Source organism: Jaculus jaculus, chromosome 12, assembly GCF_020740685.1.
Source record: "Jaculus jaculus isolate mJacJac1 chromosome 12, mJacJac1.mat.Y.cur, whole genome shotgun sequence".
NCBI classification, from domain to species: Eukaryota; Metazoa; Chordata; class Mammalia; order Rodentia; family Dipodidae; genus Jaculus; species Jaculus jaculus.
In genome coordinates this window covers 15,654,285-15,677,845 of record NC_059113.1, presented here as the reverse complement: position 1 = coordinate 15,677,845, position 23,561 = coordinate 15,654,285, and the positions used below count along the sequence as shown (strand labels likewise).

General features: G+C 46.2%; 1 protein-coding gene across 2 annotated transcripts in view; it reads right to left on the bottom strand.

Moving 5' to 3' along the window:
• Dock5 (dedicator of cytokinesis 5) overlaps positions 1-23,561 on the bottom strand; it is a 221,083-nt gene that overhangs the window by 126,526 nt on the left and 70,996 nt on the right. For both annotated transcript variants that reach the window (XM_004665821.2, XM_045131067.1), the window contains exons 3-5: positions 18,841-18,881; positions 9,688-9,743; positions 7,509-7,605 (exon numbers count right to left, since the gene is read on the bottom strand). In XM_004665821.2, the coding sequence (XP_004665878.2) occupies positions 7,509-7,605; positions 9,688-9,743; positions 18,841-18,881 (194 nt within the window). The remainder of the gene's footprint in view (positions 1-7,508; positions 7,606-9,687; positions 9,744-18,840; positions 18,882-23,561) is intronic.

The following is a 23,561-nucleotide window of genomic DNA, read 5'->3' as shown; positions in this document are numbered from 1 at the left end:
GCAAGGACCCAGGGCTCCAGCGAACAGGCTCACTATCAACCGTGTGGGACTTAGCTCCTCCTCGGGGCTCAAGGCCACCCTGCCTAAGATGGTCACATGAGAGAAAAGGCAGCGTCCTTGGACAAGCGTGGCACAGACGAGGAAGCTTGGGTGGCTCTGGCAGCGCTGAGCTGGCTGATAGGGAAGCTTGGAGCCAAGGCTGCCCGGGGGAGGTTGTCCGCAGTAGCTAATGTTTCCAGCCGAGATGGTATCAGGAATCCAGCACTCCCATTAGGAGAGTCCTTGACAGTCTCTCTCTCCGCATGCAGGACTGTGTCCTAGGCCCGGTCTCTTCGTGCTCTTACGGCTCTGTGGGGCCCATGAAGAACTTCTGAGTCACTTTAATGGGTGGCAAAGTCCAGCACAGGTTTGCTTAATTTAGACCATGGAGTGACTGAGGACTGGAACCGCTTCCTAATTTCTAGGCTAGCATCTAACTCTTGCAGCCTGCTTCTCCAGAGCACAGGGCCAACAGTCAGCAGAAAAGACAGTTCACATGTACACAGCAGTGCTATTATTACAAACTGGAGAAGGATGAAGTGGGAGGGGGCAGAGTTTTCTTTTTCCTACTTTGGGCCAGAGGGTCTCCTCTGTCCTCTCATGATGATGTCACAGGGTCACTACTGAATCTTAAAAGCAAAGAGACAAATCTCTTTCCCTTCTGGAAGGATCCCCAGTATCCACAGGGCTGGGCCTCATCTGGCTAGTGGGTTGCATTTTGCCCTTGTGTAAGATTCACAGTATAAATTTCCAAAGAAGTCAGACTGAGAAGAATAGAACCAGGAGAGATACCTGAGGGAAATACACATTGCTAAGGCACCCTGGAATGCCTAGATTGTAACCTGCGGGAGGAAACAGCTGGGAGACACCGCGTGAGCGTCAGTGTACCCTTGGAGAACCTGCACTCATCTTTGCTCGGAGGACCTCAGTGCACAGTCAGAAAGCGAAGAGAACGAATGAGAAGCATATGTAGGAGGCAAAACCTGAAAATTTAAGAGATGTGGTTTCCTCGTACTGTTTCCCAGCAGAAGATAAAATTTGATGTTTACTACACTAACACTCAAACTTTTGAGAAAAAAGTTCAGAAATTCTGCTGAACGAACCATCAGTGCATTAAGAAGGGAACCGGGGAAATAATGAGAGAAAGGCATGATTAATAACAAGTCCATTTCATGTGTATTACTCCTTAGTGGATAAAGAGAATCGGATTACTTAGCCCTACTGACTAACCAAGAATGTCTTTTGTAGTTGATCAACAACAGTTATAAGGTATTTTAAAATATTCTCAAATAACAGAATAATTAATTTGTTACATCACCAAATCAAGATGAGGAATAGGCCATCCTCTCAGAGGAGATTTAAAATAAATACATATATTTGGCTTTCCATTTCAACCTAATTTTGCTATTAAGTAAGGAGAGGCCTACCAAGGAAATCCTCAACAAGCGCTTGTGAGCACGTTGCTGTGTCGCTGTGGAGGGGACATTAGGAACACACTTATGTGAGTTCTATTTCTCAATCTCTATTTCTTCACCATTTAGTTCTCAGGGGGGGTGTGTGTCTCAAGGGCTCAAGGGCTTCATGGAAGCCAGGCAAATGCCCTTCACTGAGCTGCCTCCCCAGCCCTAAGCCTTAGTTCTTATCCATGGAAGATCTAGTACAATGACTTGTGGATGTGTACAAGATGCAGAGAAGAAAGGGAGGGGCTTCTACTGTATTTTCAATAGGAAAAGCCTACTTCATTCATACTTTGCTCTGCCATGTGACATCTTAAAAAAAACTCCTTCCCCAGTGCAAGATGAGCACACCATACCTGAAATTCATGGGACAGGAAATACTTCAAACTTGTGGTGGTGGTATTTGCATATGCTTAAAAAAAAATGTATCTTTAGAGTGGTACTATACTTATATATAAATACAAAATTTGTTTACGCTTATCTCTGCCTTCTGCTTAAAACCTAAAGTAAATCTATATAATATTATTAATAATGTTGTTCATAAGTTAGTATGTAATTTTTGTGATTTGGGACATTTTTGTATTTTGGAATTTTTGATTAGGGATGAATATGGTTTGGATATGATATGATTTGACTTGTCCCCAAGATTTTATGTGCTGGAGGTTTGTCCCCCAGAGGATGTTAAGAAGCAGAAGAGGGCTGGAGAGATGGCTTAGCGGTTAAGGCATTTGCCTGTAAGGACTAAAGACACAAGCTCGATTCCCCATTACCCACATAAGCCAGATGCACAAGGTGGCATAGACATCTGGAGTATATTTGCAGTGGCTAGAGGCTCTGGCATACACACTCTCTCTTTCTCTCTCTCTGCCTTTCTCTCTCTAAATAAATAAAATTTTAAAAATTAAGGTAAGAGGGCTGGAGAGATGGCTTAGCGGTTAAGCGCTTGCCTGTGAAGCCTAAGGACCCCGGTTCGAGGCTCGGTTCCCCAGGTCCCACGTTAGCCAGATGCACAAGGGGGCGCACGTGTCTGGAGTTCGTTTGCAGAGGCTGGAAGCCCTGGCGCGCCCATTCTCTCTCTCTCCCTCTATCTGTCTTTCTCTCTGTGTCAGTCGCTCTCAAAATAAAATAAATAAATAAATAAATAAAAAATTAAAAAAAAAATTAAGGTAAGAAAGAGCTTGAAAGAATAAAATATTTTCTTTCTTTTTTTTAATAAAAAGCAGAATTTAATCCCAGCACTCAGGAGGCTGAGGTAGGAAGATCATGATGAGTTCGAGGCCACCCTGAGACTACAGAGTGAATTCCAGGTCAGCCTGAAACCCTACCTTAAAAAACCCAAAATAAAAATAAATAAATAAAGATAAATTTAAAAAGCAGAAGAACCCTTGAGGGGGCCCACAGGGGTAGTCACAAGGAGCATCACCTTGGAAGGAATTGATATATTTCCCTGGGACCCTGGGCAGCTGTCTTGAAAGCATTGTTTGTACAAAGAGTGGGTCCTTCTCCAAGCTCTGCTTTCCTGCCTTTCCATGCAAGCTCTCCCGTTCACATGAGCTACTGCTATTGGAATGCCATCCAGCACAAGGTCCCTACCAGAGTCACGCTGATTCCGGGCATCAGATCCTTGAGTGTCCAGAACTATGCATTAAAGAATCCTCTTGTTGCAGTGACCTTCCTGTTGCTGGGATAAACCACCCAACCCTAAGTGGCTGATGGGAGGAAAGTTTGTTTTGCTCTTTAATGTTGGCCTACAGTCTCAAGCAGAAGCTTCATGATGGCAGGGGAAAGCATAACAGAGCAGATGCTGGTCATAGCCTCTGCCACAGCAGGTGGACAATAGCAGCAGGAGAATGGAATGAGCTCTGGTGAGGGGAAGCTGGTTATAACACCCAAAAGCCCGTCCTGAACAGTACACCTCCTTAGTAAGCCTCCACCTACCAAACTGCCACCAGCTGAGGACCAAGTATACAAAACACATGAGTTTATGGGAGACATCTGATTCAAACCATCATATTCTGCCCCTGGCCCCCATGATGACCATCCATGATGTAAAATGTAATGCATTTGGTCCAAATGGAAAAGTCCCCATAGCTTTTTCAATACCAGTACTATACAAACATCCTCACAGTCCAAGATCTCTTAACCATGAGCCTGTAAGGCCGAAAACACATAATGGCATTGTAAACATTCACACTGCAAAAGGTGACGCTACAAGGAAAGGTTGAACCTATGCAATATCTAAAACAAGCAGGACAAATATCAAATCCTGTTACTTTATGTCCATCTGAGACCCACAACGAAGTCCGGGGTTCTGATGCTGCCCCTCCAGCTGGGCTGCTCACAGCTCAGGAAACAATTCATCTCAAGCCATCAGTCAGCTCTCCTTGGAAACCATCTCACAGACCTGACATGTCCGTATGCCTGACGTCTGCACTTCAACCCATGATTCATCCTCATGGCTCCATCTGGCCTCTGCATGGGATCTCCAACAGACCTACCTCAAATTGTCCAGTGGCCGTCCCAAACCACACTGCCAATCCAATGACCCTTTCTTTCCTCCATCTGTTACACTGCCATGTACCAGGTAAGCTATCCAATTTGTTAATCCAGAAGGAAAATAAAGCCAACTTTGAAGAGCAGGAAAACTCCTCTAGCATTGTTGCCTCTGACTTTCAAAAGAGTCAGCATTCTTCCTGCTGTCTCAATGCAGAACAGTTGACCCAATCTCAATGGTAGTAATCTCTCAAGCAACTGTAGCTAAAACATGCTGTAGTGGAGAGCCTGACTTTCATTTCCTTCTGTGCCATATCCATCTGCTCACACCAGTCCATCTCTTCTAAACACAACACTTCTCAGGTTATCAGAATGCAGGCAGAATGCAGTAAGCCCCTCACACAAACCACTTCTAGCCCAGTCCAGGCAAAGCTCTTTGCCCTTCATAAGCTAAGTCCCACAGTCCACAGTTATTTCTGCACTTAGGTCTTTCAACTTGTACAAGAAACCTTCAAGCTCTATAGCACTGCAAGGCATCTCTGAGGCCAAGGTCTCAAAACCTGCCATATTCCACTACAAATCAGTCCTAAAAGAGCAAAGCTACACAGTTGCAACAACCCCAGTCTTCTGATACCAATTTCCTGTTGCAATTACTTTCTCATTGCTAGGATGAACCACCCAACCAAAAGCTGGGAGGAAAGTTTATTACTTTGGCTTACAGTCTCCAGAATCTCCAGAATGGCAGGCAATAAAAGGATGGCACGAGCAGAGGCTGAACATCACGTCCTTACCACAACAGGTGGAAAACAGCAGCAGAAGTGAGCTGAGGAGCTTTGGCAAGGGGAGAGCTGGTTATAACTAACACCAACAATCCTTCCTCCAACAGCCCACCTCATCCAGCAAGGCTTCACCTCTCAAATTGCTACCAGCTGGGGATCAAGATTTAAAAACAAAACAAAACATGAGTTTATGGGGGATATCTGGTCCAAACCACCACACCTATTTTCTTTATGAGTTACACAGCTTCAGGCATTTCATTACAGTGTCAGAAAACAGACAATGCAGGATGTCCAGCCTCTATTTACCTAATACATTTCACTCCTCAACAACTTCCAGGAAGAACATGTTAAGGAACAAATCCATGTCCACACAATTTCTCATCCATCGACCCTGTTATATCCACCACTAACCAGTCAATTAACCAGACCCAGAGAGCACTTTCAACATAAAAGTGCAATGATCAATGGAGGTCACAGGGGCTGACAACCACATCCATACTCTCCCACAGTTTCTGATGCAGGAGGTCAGAGATAGCTCTTTCATCAGCTAAACATCAAGAGATCAAAAGATCACCTTCGATACAAGGCATAATGTCCCAAGGGTCAGATTATGGGTTCAGCAGTAAGTGCTCCAATGGTCCAGAAAGGAACATTAAGGATTGTTGAGTTGAGAAGACACATCATGAAGTAGAAAGGACATAAATGAGGCCTTGAAGCACAGGCATGCAGAAACGTCTCGGGTGCTCTTCGACCAAAGGAGTTGACAAGCACTAATGCTGTGATTCATTGCAGGAAACAAAAGCCTTACATGAACTCTTACAACTTGTGCCAGAGAAAGCACTTTTTGTTGTTGTTGTTCCCCCTCCCCCTTTTTTTTTTTCGAGGTAGGTTCTCACCCCAACCCAGGCTGACCTGGAATTCACTATGTAGTCTCAGGGTGGTCTCAAACTCTCAGTGATCCCCCTACCTCTGTCTCCCAAGTGCTGGGATTAAAGATGTGTGCCACCACGCCCTGCTAGAGAAAGCACCGTTGATGATGACTTATAGGAAGCAGGGTCTAGAACAGGGTGTTCCCAATAGCTTATTAATATTGGCTTCAATGAATCAACCAAATACCAAATGAGGACCTAAATTCACCCAATCAGACAAAGACAAGAGAATGGGCCCCAGGTCCTGGTGTATAGTGTATAACCTCCCTGAACCCATTCATGTGTCCTGGTCATCTACGGAAGCCTGGAAGCCATTTACAGAGGCAAGGTCCTGTGGTACTCATCTACAAAGAGCAAAGAGGTACCTGTAGAAAACAGTCTCTGAATTCCAGTGTGGAGGAAAGAGCTCCTTAGATTGGAGATGAGACTAGATGTGGACATTAAACCTCACATACCCCTGTCCACTTTACAAAAGAGCTGTGTGTTGCCTGAGAACAGGAACTGCCGGCCCTCCTGGGTCCTAGGTCACTGGGGGCTGCCAAGAACTCAATACTGCAGGCTGAGTGTGTTTGAAGAAAAGAGATCTATTTTGGCTCATCCTGCTGGTGCAAGGCTGAGGACAGAAATCTACTGATGGCCTTCTTGCTGGCAGAGTCCTGAGGTGGTGCCAAATACCACATGGAGAGAGACAGAGGGAACGTGCCAACCTTCTGTTCTCTTTCCCTTTCTTACAAAGCCACCAGTGTCCATCTACACCCCAGTGCTCACAGCGGATCCTAAGGCCTCTCCACGAAACACCAGGTGAATTAATTTTCCACCCTCTTTTGCATGTGTACATGGGTATGCACATGTGGGTCTAGGAGTACATGTATGTGTGCATGTGTGTAAACACGGCGTGTCTACCTTTCACTAAACCTAGAGCTCATGGATTCAACTAAACTAGCTAGCAGTGAGCTCCAGGGATCTGACCTTGGTGTGCTCCATCACGTTAGGCATTTTATGTGGGGATTGGTGATCTGAACTCTGCCCCTCATACTTGCACAGCAAGCACTTTACCCAGGAGCCATCCCCCACCACCCCTCCCCCCCTCCCCCCCCCCCCCGCTCCAGTTTGACCCTCATTAATACTTCACGGTGGGGATTCAACTCCAACAGGAATTTCAGATGAGCAGAGTGACATTCAGACCATGGAAGTTTCAATTAGAACCCACGTAACGCTTGAGATTATGTTTACCATCGAGAGAGAGTTCTGGCCCCTGTGTAACGTCCCACTGAACTGGCATCCGTATCAGCATTCTGAGGTCAAATCAGTGTTGGCAGAAAGAGTGCTAGAAGTCAGCATGACCACAGGTCAACACTGTTCAAGTTTCTAGGTCTGTAGGTCCATTGAACATGGTTAAGAACGGCCCCTCAAGTTGCTGACCACTATAACTTTTATAAACCTCTACCCACTGGCACGCATAGAGATGCTAATAGCAGGTTCCCACTGGACTAATAATTATGATTGTGCCTACTTTATAGAAATGTATTTGTAGAAATACAGTGTTTGTTGTTCTTGCTCTTATAATGTTCACAACTGGTATGTGCATAGGTTCAGGAAAGACTAAATTAAAGATCATACTCCTTTCCCTCCATGATCCTGTGTCAACAGTCCAACTCTGGGGGAAATCCGCATCAGCTGGTTGCCAGCCATTCTGGGGGCCGGCAAAGCTTGAATCTTGCTCCACTCGGAGGATACCTCTGCATCCCAACAGACAGGATGAAGTCCCAGGAATGATGCCTGTGGCCTCGGGAGCCCCACGGGATACTTACCACATAGAGCTTGCGCCAGATGACGGCCCATTCTCGCAGAGTGTTTGTGAGCTCCTGCACGAGGGGCAGCTCCCCGGGAATCACGGTCTCATGCTGCCTAAGTGGAACCAAAGGGATGCTCGCTTTACTGAATATGCTTAGAGCTGCTGAACTTGAGCCTTGCGCTAACGCCCAAAGACAAGAACGGGACCACTCTGGTTTGAAACAAAGCAAATTTGCCTAAGGAGGGGATGCGCGGTATATAGCGGAATGGGACACATTTAAGCATCAGAGTCAAGAGAAGGAGTTTACTGCAGCCCAGTCCATGAAATAAACTCCACGTCTGCACAGATGAGCTCAGCCTCTACCCCCTTGCTATGCGCTTCTCGCTGGGAGCTCCGGTGACCAAGCTGGGCTTAGCAGTTCTCAGAATTGAAAGCAAACACAAAAACCTCCAAACACAAAGACTTCCATCCAGCAGCTGTTTCACTGGGGAAGCTGACTGAAGAGGTGTGTGCGGCAGGTCTGGGATCAGTGACCTCCCCCGTGCCAGGGCAGGGGCCGAGTCATACTCTCTTCCAGAACACAGTGAATTTTCTTCTCCCCTCCTGCTTCCCCACAGCAGACCGATACCGCATTTCCTCACGTAAGCCCTCTGGTATTTCTTTGATTAGTAAACCGAGAAAATGCATGCACAAGGGGAAGAGTGACGGGGCTGCCGGATGAGCACACCAGCCCAGGACGCCTGAGCAAGTGTGACTTCCAGGTGTGCAAATTCAGCAATGGGTGGGGGGGGAATACAACCCATGAAACATGTGTGGCATGAAAAAGTACAGATGGCCTCCAACTTACGACTGCTTCCCTTATGATCCTGCAATGTTACGAGGACTAAAGAGTGTATGCTAACAGCTATGCTATTTCTCCCTCTCAGTACAGTGTTCAATAAATCACATGATGTATTTACCACGTTATAAAATAGGCTCAGTGTTAGAAGACTTTGCCCGAAGTAGGCTAATGTAACTGTTCTGGGCATGTGGAAGGTATGCTGGACTAAGTAATGGCGTTTCATAGGTTTGGTAGGTTAAATGTATTTTTTATGCCTTTAAAAAATTTGTATGTTATTTGTATGATAAATATATGTATATATTAATTGTATCAAATAATGAGCTTTGTTTACTACGACATTTTTACTTTTTAAAATACAATGTATTTATTTACTTGTGAGCAGAGAGGGAGAGAAAGAGAATGGGTATGCTATGGCCTCTCACCACTGCAAATGAATTCTAGATGCACCACTTTGTGACCTGGCTTTATGTGGTTACTGGGGAATGGAACCTAGGCTGACAGGCTTCGAAAGCAAGTTCCTTTAACTGCTAAGTCATCTCCTCAGCCCTTGACTTATATTTCTAACTCAGGTGGGTTTATCCAGACATAACCATATCATAAGTCAAGAAGCCCCTGTCTTGCTATGTAGTTAATTGGGCATTCATCCTGATTTTCATCTGGCAACTCCAGCTGGCCGGAATAGGGCTCACACCCTGCCTTTATATCCATCTGACAAGTGATACTTGGAAACTGCCCAGGAAGAAGCCACTGGAACAACAACTTCTCCAGGAGGAGGAGAAGAAGACTTGCTGTGGAAGAGCTTGTGAACTTGAGCGCATCTCTGCTCCTTGTCTTGAAATGGAGGCACTGAGCTTAGGAATGAGTACATGCCTTCCAGTTTTAAAATTACCCAACTCTGTGACCCAGCTGCCCATTCTGCTCTGGGCCCCACTGCCATGGATTCCAGCCTTACTTCTCCTTAATAGCCTTGCCTCTGAAGCCCCGCCACTTCTCTCTCCCACTTCAAGCATCTCACTCTTCTGAGCTGCCACAGAGGCACTGCTTTCAGAACTGCGGAAGGTGGATTGATGCTCAGGTCTCCCTCAAAAAACACACAGGCATTCACATGGAGGGACACGCGCGTGCACACAAACCAAGACAGAGGTGAAGGCTCTCAGAGTGCATCACTGATGTCTCTGGTAGTCTGCAGAAGGATGACAGGGGAATGACTAAAAGAGAAGGTGGAGAGGGGCATTATATAAAGGAGGTATTTCCACTCACATCTACCTCAAAGCAAACAAGTGGAAGCAATGAAAAAATAGAAGAATCTCACTTCTTCATCACTTTTTGGCAATCTTCCTGGGCTAGAACTTACCCTCGGTCTTCCACAGTGGCCTCTTTCAAATGGATGTATGTTTCAGGGAAAATGCCCTATGGAGAGAGAAAAATGTCTGTTACAGTCATAGAAAACCTAGCCTACAAGCTGGATGGCCAAACTGGTGAGCTCTGGGCCCAAGGGAGAGAGCTTGTCGCATTGAATAAGGTGGAGAGGGATCAGGAAAGACTCCTGACGTGAACTTCTGGTCTCCACCTGGGCACCTACACACATTCAAACATGCCACGCAGATGTACACAACCACACACACATGCCCAAACAGCAGACTGTCAAGTGCATGATTACAGCAAGAAGGACTGTAAATACCTTGAGGAAAAGGCAATTTTCCAATCAAGTCTGTAGGACATCAGCTGCACTTACTGGTTACCTCGGCTGAGGCAAGATGGAAACATTGAAAAGGTAGAAATTAAGATGTGGGCTCGGGGCATACATGGTTTGGAACTAAAACGCCCTCAACAGCTCAGAGCGGTGATAATGGCAAGGGGTTTAATAATGGGGCTTCCAGAATCCCTCCAGCTTGCAATTAAAGGGACTCTCATGAGGAGTAAGATGGATGGCTGTGGAGCGTTCAGTTGCCCATAACATTTTAGTGGCTTTTTCAAAGTAATTCTGACCAGCATTTTCACTTAGAACAAATGCACCTCAGATCAATATTAGTGACCTGGTTATCTTCAGCACATCACCATCTTGAGCCCCATGAGAGGATTCTCCATCAGAACTGACAGGCTGCCAACTAGGGAAGATAAGAAAAACCCAAGAGGCAGACAAACTAGTGGCAGCTACAGCAGTGATGAGATCTACCTGCAGGAAGTGACCCACAGCAGTTTTCTTAAACACCGAAGGATCTGGCTCACTGTGCAATATGCTCACTGATGGAGAAATAAGAGGCCACCTGCAGGAGACAACACTGAGCCTTGCTTTAGAACGGGTTAAGTGCCAGGTCAGATGGGCTAGCTGGCACATTGGCTCAACTAACCCTAGACCTGCTCATGGAAGAGCTGGTTCTGTGGACATGTCAGAGGTGGCCACATGACCACGAAGGTGGAACCAGGAACTGAGGTTCAGGAGGTATGTGCTTCATGACTCAACAGGGCAGGAAACCCACGGATGCCAGTAGGGGTGGTTCTGGTGCCCAGTTTCATGGACTACGTTGGTCTGTACAAAATTCTTCTTTCTCCCTTTCCATCAGTTTCCAATGAAACAGGAACCAGCCGGTACATCCGGGATTAACCTTCCCCCAGCATAAGAGATGACAGCAAGGACCTCGCAACTGTTCTAGGCAGAAGCAGAAAGAGCCGTCTCTTCAAGCAGCAGGGAGGACCACAAGGAAACCACATGCTTTCTCCACCCTTAGACACAGGGGTGGTGGGGCAGCATGTGTGAGGACATGTTATTCCAGTTCTTTTATTTGTTAGACCAAAAACACCCAGACAAGACGACCTTGACTTCTTTTGTGACGCAGGAAAAGGTGGTTTGAGCAAGCTGACAAAGTGGAAGCAACGGCAGCACTAGTAAAACTCAATGTAATGGTAGGGACTTTGGGTCAGTCCCTGTTGATATTTGAAGGAGGAGCTATGGTGGCGATGTTGGAAAGACACCAGTAGTTATCAATGAACTACTTCCTCCCAGTCACAATTACAAAGCATTTCCATATATTTGGCTTATATTTCTATTTTGCATATGTGGTTATTTTTAAAAAAATATTTTTTGTTTATTCATTTATTTGAGAGATAGACAAGAGAGATAAAGAGGCAGATAGGGAGAGAGAGTGGGCATGCCAGGGCCTCCAGCCACTGCAAACGAACTCCAGATGCATGCACCTCCTTGTGCATCTGGCTAACGTGAGTCCTGGGGAATCGAGCCTCAAACCACAGTCCTTAGGCTTCACAGGCAAGCACTTAACCGCTAAGCCATCTCTCCAGTCCTTGCATATGTTCTTCTTATTGGAGGTCACTTTGTGATTCACCATTTTCCCCATTTCTTGCCTGCTTCAATAAATGCTTGAATTTTTTTTTTTTTTTTTTTTGGGCCCATGCATGGGGTAGGAGTGCACATGAATGTGTGCGCAAGAGGAGATGTGGAGGCCAAAGGTTGACATGAGTGATTTCCTCTATTGCTCTCTACCTTATTTCCTCTTTGAGACAGGATTTCTCAATGAACCTAGAACTCAACACACAGGCTAGACAAGAGCTGGCTAGCCAGCCCTAAGGATCTTTCTGTCTCTGTCTCTCCAGTGCTGGATTATAGGCACAAACTGCCAAACCTGGCCGTCATGTGGGCTCTAAGGATCCAGACTCCAGACCTCAAGCTGGTAAAGCAAGCACGTGGCTTAGTCCACCACCCCAGCACCCAACCAGAGAAATTTTGTGTATAACACTTCTAGGTGTTTTACGTCTCATCTTTACTATATTCAATTCACAATATGTACACATTTTTTCCATATTTAAATTATTTGAAAGTAGTCATATTATTACACTGTAGAAAACATCACTGACACATAATAGCTGTATATCTTTATGGGGTACAGTGATATTTCAATGTGTGTGTGTATATATATATGCACGAATAATCACAGTAGGCATAAGCATCCCCTAAAAAAAAAACTCAATGCAAGCATAATTTGTCTTGGGCCTCACTTCCGGAGCTCTGCAGTGTGAGACCTGGGATGTCTTAGGAAAGGTGGATGGTCCTTCTATGGGCTGAGCTGAGGCACTGGTTTTGTTGACTGTAATCTCTGGGCAGACCCAGACTTGGCTGTCCAGAACTTACCCTGAGGATATGATGCTAACTTCAGCAATCTAGTTACAAACAGACTTTGGCAAGGCACATGGAGCAGTAGACAGTATAGCCGGGTTACCAGGGGCGAGGGTGGGGGGGGGTGTTCATGTGTAACTTGTAGAGTTTTGTTCTGGGAAGATGACAGGTTCTGGACATGCGTGGTTGTGACGGGTGGACTTACTGTTACTCAACTGCCTGCCTAGAGAAGGTTACAACAAGCTGAGGAGATGGCTCGATGTGACACAAATGTGTGAATACCCGAGTTTGGATCCCCAACGCCAGACACCAGCATCTGGAATCTCAGTGCACACGTAGGGTGAGAAGGGAGGTGAAGACAGGAGAATCACCTGGAAGCTTAGGTGCCAGCCAGCCTGGCAAACACAGCATGGTGCCCCAGCAAGGTGGAAGACCATGATGGGTACCAGAGGGTTGTCTTCTGACCTATGTGTGTGTGGCCATGACACACATGTGACTACATCTGCACACATGAACACGCATACACACACACACACACACACCAAAAAAATGTTACAACAGAAAATTTTATGTAATGTATTCTTTCTACCACAACGAAGGAAAGTGAAGAACTCATTACAAAGGAGTTTCTAGGAGCTGGGAAGATTGCTCAATGGTTCCAAGCACCTGCCTGCAAAGCCTGCTGGCCCAAGTTTGATTCCACAGACACCCATGTAAAGCCAGGTGCACAAAGTGCTACATGCATCTAGAGTTTGTGTGCAGCAGCAAAAGACCCTGGTACATTCACATATTCTCCCTCTTCAATAAACAAATAAATAATTTTGAAAGTGGGAGGGAGTTCTGGGAAGAATAGACTATTAAAGTAGTAGTTATAAGTTTAAAATATAATACAGCAGGGCAACAGGTGAACGCATGGTAAACGTGTGTGAGGTTTGGAACCAGGTGCTAACCAAACAATAAAACAAATAAATAAATAATAAAACAGATGTAACACTGCTAATCCAAAGTAGAACATTTTTTCAAATCCACAAAGTGAAGAATGGTTTAAAGTTGGTATGTGTTCCTAACCTGGAAACCGGCCTTTCCCAGTTATGGGAGACCTGAGCTAGAAGCACTCCAGAACACCCACGCTGAGCATTACAAGCCATCGAAGTTCATCCTGTGCAGAAGATTTTTACTGGCATGCAGACACAGTGCTGCTGACATCAAGAGAACCATTCATTGCGACTTATCGCCACCTGGTCATCTGTAGGCATCATGACGATGGCACGTGGCTATTTGCAGCCATTTGATCACGATGCTCAGTGTGACGTATGTAGACATTTTCCCCTGCCACTGTGACATGCAGAGAGCCACAGTACAGCCGGGTCACATGTTTCTGATCTACAGCCTCTCAGCCCTGCTTCTCTCTCAGTGCAACCTGCTCACGGGGAATAACAAAAAATTAATAATCGTGATTTTTCTAGCCATTGTTGTTAGCCATATGCCCACAATCCTGCCAGGATCAATAATCTGCTTCTTCAAAGCTCTAGGCTTCTTCAATTTGTAAAGCCACTGACTCTCTATCACCATGCTAAATGGATACGTTGGCTTTTAAATGACAGCAAGAGTTTCCACGAAAACAGGCCTTTCAAGTAGCTCTTCCCCCAAGACAGAAAAGAGGGGAACGGCAGGGCAGGTTTCTAGTGTGCTGGATTTCTTAATGAAGGGGTGTCACAAACTCAGCCAAATTCAGGACAAATGCCTCTAACACCATCTATTTGTTCTTGGATTTCTCCATAGAAAGATAATTTAGCTTAACACACACACACATATCAACCTAGAGGTCTTATTTGTGAGATCCAATCATTGTATAATTTTTTTTAATTTTTATTTTTTGGCTTTTCAAGGTCTCACTCTCACTCTGCCTCAGGCTGACCTGGAATTCAATATGTAATCTCAGGGTGGCCTCGAACTCACAATGATCCTCCTTCCTCTGCCTCCTGAGTGCTGGGATTAAAGGTGTGTGCCACCACGCCCGGCTTAATTTTTTCTTTATCAAGAACAGGAAAGCCCTAAATGAAGTGATATTTGTAAATGTAAAATGTGAAGTTTTAAGATTAAGGAAGGTCTTAAGAACACTTTAGTGAGGGCTCGAGAGATTAAGAGCTTCTTGCACAGGCAGGAAGGCGGGGGGGGGGGGGGGGGGGGGAGGCCTGAAACCACCCAACCTCAAGTCTCTAGAACCTACATAACAGCTGGGTGTGGTCACGTGACCCTGTGACTCCACTCCTGCAAAGGGGAGCAGAGACCAGGGAATGACCCTGGCTCTCAAACAAACAAACAAATAAACAGTAAGCTCAGGTCAATCAATAAGAGACTCCGGCTCAAAGCAGGAGAGGGCGGCCGGACAATGAGCAGGAGTGGACACTCAATGTTTGACTTGGGCCACAGCAGGCAAGTGCCACTGGCCACCAAAATCCTCATGCATACGCACACAACACACACACCACACCACGTCCCCACCCCACCCCCCACACCAATCAAAAACAACAACAAAAATCCCTTTACAAACACATGCGAAGCTCCTTTAAATGGTAAAGTCACCTCCTGAACATCTGATACTCAAAACAGGTAACAGAGCCCCCACTAGCTGGTGGGTTTGGAAACACTAGGAAATCACAGGGTGCCTTAGAAACCAGGGTCTCTTGTGCTGAGTAGAACCCTGACTTCGTATAGACTCTGCGGAAGGGACGGTCTACAGTCGGAAACCTTGTCTCAACATAGGTGATATTTACTAGTTGAAAAAATCAAAACGTCCCTGTGCGCTTATGGTTTCGTTTGTTCGATTTGTTTGTTGGGTGCTGGGGCTCGACCCTAAGTCCCTCTACAGCTACAAACTCAGCACCATGTTTTTAAATGTGCTTGAGGCAGAGAATAGGAGAGTGCCTGGGTGTGCCACGGCATCCTGGCCCTGCAAATAAACTCCAGACGCATCTGCCACTTTGTACATCTGGCTATACATGGGTATCAAACCCAGCCAGTGGGCTTTGAAATCAAGAGCCTTTAAGCATTGACCCATCTCCCCCAGCTTGTTTCGTTATTTTTCACATGCAGACAGGGTTTCATTAAGTGACTCAGGCTGGCCATGAACTAACTGTAACCCCAGCAGGACTTGAACTTGTGATTCCTCTGCCTCAGCCTACTAAGTATGGCAGATAACAAGCAGGCCTGGATGCTCTTTATATTTTATATGACTGTGTCCAAGAATAGCTTTTGAATCATTGTCCATGTTTTATTAACTTAAAAAAAAAAAAGAAATGGGAATTAAGTGACTCAAGTGTTTCTCCTCCCTAGGAAATGTACAACATCACAATTATTTACTCTTTTTTTTTTAATTTATTTATTTGAGAGCGACAGACACAGAGAGAAAGACAGATAGAGGGAGAGAGAGAGAATGGGCGCGCCAGGGCTTCCAGCCTCTGCAAACGAACTCCAGACGCGTGCGCCCCCTTGTGCATCTGGCTAACGTGGGACCTGGGGAACCGAGCCTCGAACCGGGGTCCTTAGGCTTCACAGGCAAGCGCTTAACCGCTAAGCCATCTCTCCAGCCCAATTATTTACTCTTACTATGCTCTGAAATAACCACCACTTCCATACTTGTGGGTAAAATAACAATAAACAGGGCTATAGCAGTTACCTGTCCGTTGGTGGGTCAAAACCCATGGCCAGAAGCAGCTTGTGGGAGGGAAGGGCGTATTTTAGGCTTGTAGTTTGGAGGGGAGCTTACACCATGGTGGAGAAAGCATGGCACAGTGGGCCGCCTGCTTGCATCGACACACGTCAGCAGCAGGGCAGGAGAAGCTAGAGTGAGCTCGCTAGTGACTTCACAGTAGAACTGGGGTGCTGAACCTTAAGGTCCGCCCCCGGTAGCACGCCTCCACCAGCAAGGGTCCTCTGGCTGGGGACCGAGTATGAGGCTTAATCACAAACACACGAGGTGAGGACAGACATTTTACATTCAAACCCTCACAAGGGCTAACTCCAAACCCCAAGAGGAGAGGGCATGTCAGGCAGTCGCCTCTCTGAGGTCCCCCCACCCGATGAGGTCTATCACACTTCCCATCACGCCTGCACATCTGTCCACCATGACCACAGGTCCCTACTGGAAGGCCAAAGACACTGAGGTCAACAAAAGACGGAGTGCCAACAGTCCAGCTGGAAATGACACACAGCACAGGACTCGAACAGTGCGCAGAAAAGCCCGGAGTCAGGACTTGAGAAGGACAAAAGGACTCAGACTGGAGCACTTGACCCCTGTATGGACAGAAACTGCTCCTTTGCTTTTGTTATATTACATTGACAAGATGAAGAAAATATGTATTTATACAACTGTGTAGATACTGAATGACTGAAAAATCAACTATAGTCAGCCCCATCCTATGGGTTTTCATGGCTTCTACTCTGTAGAGAAGGTGTCTTGGGGTCCAGTGTTCTTTTGAGACTTAGGTGTTTAATTTCAGCCTGCCTGTGTAGGATTATGTCCAGCCCATGTTGTAATCAAAGCCTATGAACAGGGATAGAGACGTGATTTATCAGTTAAGGTGCTTGCCTGCAAAGCCAAAGGACGCAGGTTCAATTCCCCAGGATCCACGTAAGCCAGATGCGATGCACAAGGTGGCACATGCTTCTGGAGTATGTTTGCAGAGGCTGGAGGCCCTGGTGTACCCATTCTATCTGCCTCTCTTTTAAATAAGCAAATAAAAAATAAAAAAAATATTAAAAAAAACAAGGCTAAGAACAGTGAGACTTGTGTCCCCTGGCCTTTTGATCAATCCATCCCTCTGCTATTGGCACATGAGCTAATTGTGAAATAATAATGTCCTATCAACTTTGCTCTCTGAAAAGAAAAGTGCTGACATGTTATGCTGCCCCAGCAGGCAATATCAAAGGAAAAGCGCTGACGGGGCCAAAAGTGAACTCAGGGAGATTGTCCACATAACTAATAGACTTTCTTCAGCTTGATGAGTCACAGCTTGAGACGGGGAAAGGGACCATCCAGGTCAGTATTTCTCCAACTCTGTCCATGATGCATTGTAAAAAAAAAGGTTTTTTGTTTTTTTTTTTTTTGTTTTTTTTTTTTTTTGGTCACAGCCAAGTCTTCCACATCAAATGCATAGAATACACTAAAAAGACATGAAACACATCAACGTTTATATGTAAGGTAAAAGTGTCATGGTGCAATAACACTGTTTCTCAGTTTGTTTTTTCCATAACTCTGCGATGACTGGGTTGTGGTGCTCACGGTACGAAACCATCTGGTTTGCCCATTTGACAGCGATGGAAACAATCAGGTTTATTCAGGGAAAACCCTTTGGTTCTGGGATCTCACCTCTGGATGTAAATAAAGGACACAGAAAGAAGTGGGTCCCATCTCACCTCTCCCTAAGAGAGGACCCTTAAGCAGTTACTGGACGCTGCCTTGCTGAACTTCGGGGGGGGGGGGGGGAAAGGGCAGGAAGAGCAGCACCTTCCCTGGACCCAAGAGACTTGCACTCAATCTTGAGCACGGAGGACGGAGCATTTGCTTTCAGATCACAGGATCAGCCATCAAAAAGAAAGCAAACTAGCTCTAGAGAAAGCAAACAACACCCTAGGTATGATGGTGCACGCCTTTAATCCCAGCACTCGGGAGGCAGAGGTAGGCGGATCGCCGTGAGTTCGAGGCCACGCTGAGACTACATAGTGAATTCCAGGTCAGCCTGAGCTAGAGTGAGACCCTACCCTGTAAAACCAAAATAAATAAGTAAATAAAAATTTAAAAAAAAAACACCAAAAGAAGAAAAAAGGAAAAGGAAAGGAAAGCAAGCAAGTAGACAACATAAAACAGCACAACATAGAACTGGCAGACGGGCGAGAGAGCAGAGGAAGCAACAGCCTCAACGAGGACCGGGGAACGGTTTCGGGGGCAGCGTATCACCGCACGAGCATCAGTACCTGAGCCCGGACCCCAGCACCACGTCAAGCTGGCGATGGAGCAGGCATCTGCAATCCCAGCATGCCTCTGGTGAGAAGGGAGGCAGAATATCCCAGAAGCTCACTTGGCCAGTCAGCCTGCTGGACTCAGCAGTGAACAAGGTGAGAAACTGTGCCTGGAAGTTGTCCCCCGATCTCCACATGTGTGTGGGGGCAGGAACATGCGCACACTCACACGAGAATAGCATGAACATACCCCCATGAACATGCACACCTACACCCACACGAGCTTGCACACCCCCTCACACACACGAGCATACACACCCCCTCACACACACACAAACATGCGCACACACTCACACACACACATGAACATGCACACCCCTTCACACGCACTCCAAAAAGGTGAACAGTAAGCCATACCTTTTTAGATTTATTCTGGAGAGTATATCCTCTGTACCAACCTGTGGGGGTAAAAGAGAACATAAAACCTTTTATGTTTTCTGCGAGTAGAACTTAAAGACATGAGAAACAGACATTCTCGTGCTCCAGGAGCAACCTGAGATGGAAACCAGGAGGCAGCTGCTCAAGTCACCTCACAGTAAAAGACAGGGGACTGGGGAGGTGACTCTGCAATTAAAGAGGCTCTTGATTAAAATGAAAGACACATTTTAGAACTGTATTTTCTCAATAATTGCAGGATTTAAAATTCACCTAGAAATAATCCTCTCACCTTTACTCCTTTGGAGAAAGTATAGAAGAAAAGCCAGAGAGAAGGAAAGGCAGCAGCCCAGCCTCTTACCACACTACTATGCAGCCAATCAATCAACGTGTGTCTATGCACTTATGAACCACGGACTTTCCTCGCGGATACGTTTTATGGGTTACTTTATAGTATTAGCATGAGTCTTTGGGCTACAAAATATTCTACATTGCCCTGCATTCCTGCGTAAAGGGCCGCTGTCCTGCATAGATTTTATGTTGGAGAAGCAAACCTGCCATATACAAATACATGCATTAGAAAAAACTGTAATACTAAAGCTATGTCTTACACAACTCTTGGTAATGCTATATACCTTTCATGAATTTTTTTAAAATATATTTTATTTATTTGAGAAAGAGAAAGAGGGAGAGGGGGTGAGAGAGAGAGGCGGGGTGAGAGAGAGGGAGAGAGAAAAAATGGGCATGCCAGGGCCTCCAGCCACAGCAAGCAAACTCCAGATGCATGCACCCCCTTGTGCATCTGGCTTCTGTGGGTTCTGGAGAATCAAACTGGGATCCTTTGGCTTCATAGGCTAACACCTTACAAGCTAAGCCATCTCACCAGACCCCTTTTCATTAAATTTTTAATAAGACTTTATTGGACTGTAACTTTTTTATGTAAGCTCTAGGTGAAACCTTTGGCTCTTTTCTTTTCCAAGACAGTATCATTGTGTAGCACAGGTTGGCCTCTAACTGATGGAGATCCTCCTGCCTCAGCCTCCCAAGGGTGAGAGATGTAAGCAGGGGTCACCACACCCAGCTTGACTTCTTCTTTAAAACCCCAGTAAGACATACACACAGATAGATATTTTCCTACATTGTATCCTTAATTACACAACTTATTCTGTCTATAAACAAGTAGGGAAACTTCAATGGCATGACTTTTCCCATCACCATGCCCATTAACTAAGACATCCATCCGTGCAGTCGGCTTGCCTGGGGAAGCCCTACTGCATAGCTTCCCCATGCAAGCCTGCTGTATGGGCACAGGGAGCAGATGTAAACTGTAACTGGAATTTTAGACCATGGCCAACAGGGTTCTAGAACTGTCCTGTATTGTTCTACAAGAAATCAACCAGAAAATAGTCACACTATCTATGTTGTCCATGTTAGAAGTAGAAAATTGAATGGACTTTCTTTGGGCATAGACTCAAGAGTGTTTTCAAAACTTTTAAATTGCCTGTGGAACTCAAAACTGAAAAGGGCTTTAAGCTACACTTCGTAGCGAGGAGTGGGTGGGGGGTTCACTGTGGAACTATGGTCTGCCTGCATGGAGGCACTGGTTGAGCAAAAGGTCTTTGAACAGAAAACAGGGTCCCCATTTTCAGAAGCCAGTGTGCACACAACCAGGGTGGGAAGAACAAGCTGGCACTGCTCCCCAGGGCTCACTGGTCTGTGCCCATCTGTGCACACTTGCTCGGTCCTGTGAGAACATGAAATTGGTTTTGCGTGAATGGCTGGTTTCATCATCACCCTGGATCAAGGGCGGAGTTGGAGGCCAAGCTGAAAAATAGCACTTTAGTCTTTCCCAAGCAGTTTTCAACTTTCTAGGCCCTGATATGCCAGACTGTTCACAATACAGACTTTGATCCACTTTTGGAGAATTTCTCTGCACTTCTGTCAGCAGCAGTTTGCATGGCCATCCATCACAGAATCATGGTTTCTGAAAACCGTTCCTGGCAGCCAGCCTCTTAGCTTTTATTGAGAATTGGAGTATGGGTATATGTGCTAAGAAAAGGCGCAAAATTATCATGCTGGATGGGTGGAAGCGAGCACTCATTTTCCCTGGTACTAGGAAGCACGAGAGCATTCTTTATCTCTGGGGTTTTTAATCATATGCTCACTGTCAGAACACCATAAATTCAATTGCTAATAACGAGGTATGATAATGGGTCACGACTGTGTTCGCTATTCTGCATTACAAATCTGGCTGGAAATACAAGCAAGAACACAACTTTCCAATTAATCCCAGCTATTTAAATGCAAACAATCCTAATTAAATACAGTTGGAGTCAGACTGCATCGGGACCCAAAGGAGGCCGCTGAGGGCTTGGAGGCTGAGGGTGGAGCTTAGTTGGCAGGGTGCTGGTCTAGCACACACGAGGTGCTGGCCAGTCTGCAGCACGTCATAACACCAGGTGTGGCGACAGGCATAGGCGCAGAATGCCAGTACTCGGGAGCTGGAGGCAGAAGGATCAGAAGTCCAAGCTCATCCTTGGCTGCATGTGACCCCGTCTCACAAAATAAAAGGAAAGGAAAGGAAAAGAAAGGGAGAAAGAAAGAGGGAAAGGAATTCAGCTATAGCAGTTATGTTCTCATTACTGGGGGGGGGGGGGGGGAACAAAACAAAACAACAACGGCAACAACAAAAGAACATCTGGGGGCTGAAGAGATGGCTTAGCAGTTAAGGTGCTTGCCTGCAAAGCCAAAGGACCTTGGTTCAATTCCCCAGGACCCATGTAAGCCGGGTGCGCAACGTGGTGCACGTGTCTGGAGTTCGTTTGCAGTGGCTGGAAGCCCTGGCTTGCCCATTCTGTCTCTCTCTCCCTCTCTCTCTCTCTGTCTCTTTCCTTCTCTCAAATAAGTAAATAAATAAATAAAAAGTAAGCATCTGACCAGAAGCAGCTGATGGAAGGAAAGGGTTCGGTTCCATCTTAGTTTTGAGGGGAGGATTCATCACGGCAGGGGAAGCATAGCAGAGCAGGTAGGTGGGCATCACATTGGCAGGGAGGAAGGACAGGGTACGCTCTGAACACCCCGTTGGGGGCTGGACTAATAAACTTCAAGGCCCAGCCCCAGTGACACACTTCCTCTGAGAGGCGCTACCACCCAGGGCACCACCAGCTGGGGATTAATAAGACTTAATCACAAACCCAGGAAGCTACGGGGACGCCTCACGTGCAAACTACCGTAGCAGCTGGAGTGAACAGGGAGGGTGAAAAAGACTGGTAGAATCCTAGACGTTCTCACAAATTATTGCATAATTACAATGAAGGGAAGGGGGACAGGTGGTGAGTTGAGGGAGCAATTCTTACCCACATTTTACTGACAGGAATTATGGACTGGGTAGGCCGACCGTAGTCACACCAGAAGCTACTGTGTGTAAGAGTTTGCATTTCCAGTGAGGACAAGAAACCATTTCTGTTTCGCCCAAATCTAGATTAAAAAATCTGATCCTCGGGCTGGAGAGATGGCCCAGTGGTCAAGGCTCTTGGCTGCGAAGCCTAAGGACCCATGTTCGACTCCCCACATTCAATGTAAGCCAGATGCACAAGGTGATTCCTGCACAAGGCCACACATGTGCACAAGGTGGAGCACACATCTGGACTTCAATTACAGTGGCTGGAGGCCCGGGGTGCCAATTCTCTCTCTCTCTCCCTCTATCGCTCTGTCTCTCTCTTTAAAAAAAAAAAAAAAAGACTCATCTGTTGGGCTTGCCTCAAAATAAATAAATAAAACAAAATAATCTGATCCTCCAAATTGAAACAATCAGGAGTTTCTAAGTTCACGGTCAAGGTTACCAAGTTCATCTGCCTTTCACAATCACTATCAGAAGACTCTACCATCCGATCTTCTCACCCTGCCTGCCCAAGGGTCCCTCTGGTACTGCACAGTCTGGCTTTCACCTGAGACCCTAATACCTTTACCTGGATCTTCTTCCTCTGCACGGAACTAGCGTTTATCAAGAACCTGCCTAAGCCCCACAGTGTATGGAAAGTGACCGCTGAAAGCAAAAAAAGGAGCGCACGCAATGGGCTGAGCGATGGTGGTTTTACTCTGTCTTTCTCTTTCTCCCTCCCTTCTTTCTTTCCTTCCTCCCTTCCTCCTTCTTATCCCTCCCTCCCTTCCTCCCTCTTCTTTTTTTTCTTGAGACAGCGTCTCATGTTAGCCCAGGCTGTGTGGAACTCACCTTGTAGCCCTAAGCTGCCCTTGAGCCCATAGCAATCCTCCTCCATCAGCCTCCTGAGTGCTGATATTAAGGGTTTGAGCCACCACGCTGGCTGAGAATGACAGTACTAAGAGAACGCATTGAAACGTGCCTACGTGCAAGTAAACAAATGAAGCCATACCCATATAAAGACCGTTATTCAGAAATACAGATGAACTGCTTGTAGACCTGGTGGATAACTCTAAAATCCATTATGATGAGTGAAAGAACCCAAACACAATAGACGCGTGTCATTACACCGACATAAAGCTGACTAGCGGGGAAAGCTCACTACTGTTGGTGATGGAAGCCGGCGGAGGTGTGAATGACTCAAGGTGGGAACCGTGTGGAAGAAAAGCACCCGAGAGCGTCAAGGCAGGGATGGGTGCGTCTTCACCGCACTGTCGGGTAGACACGCTGACTTCGTTTGACAATGCCCACTGAACTGGTCAGC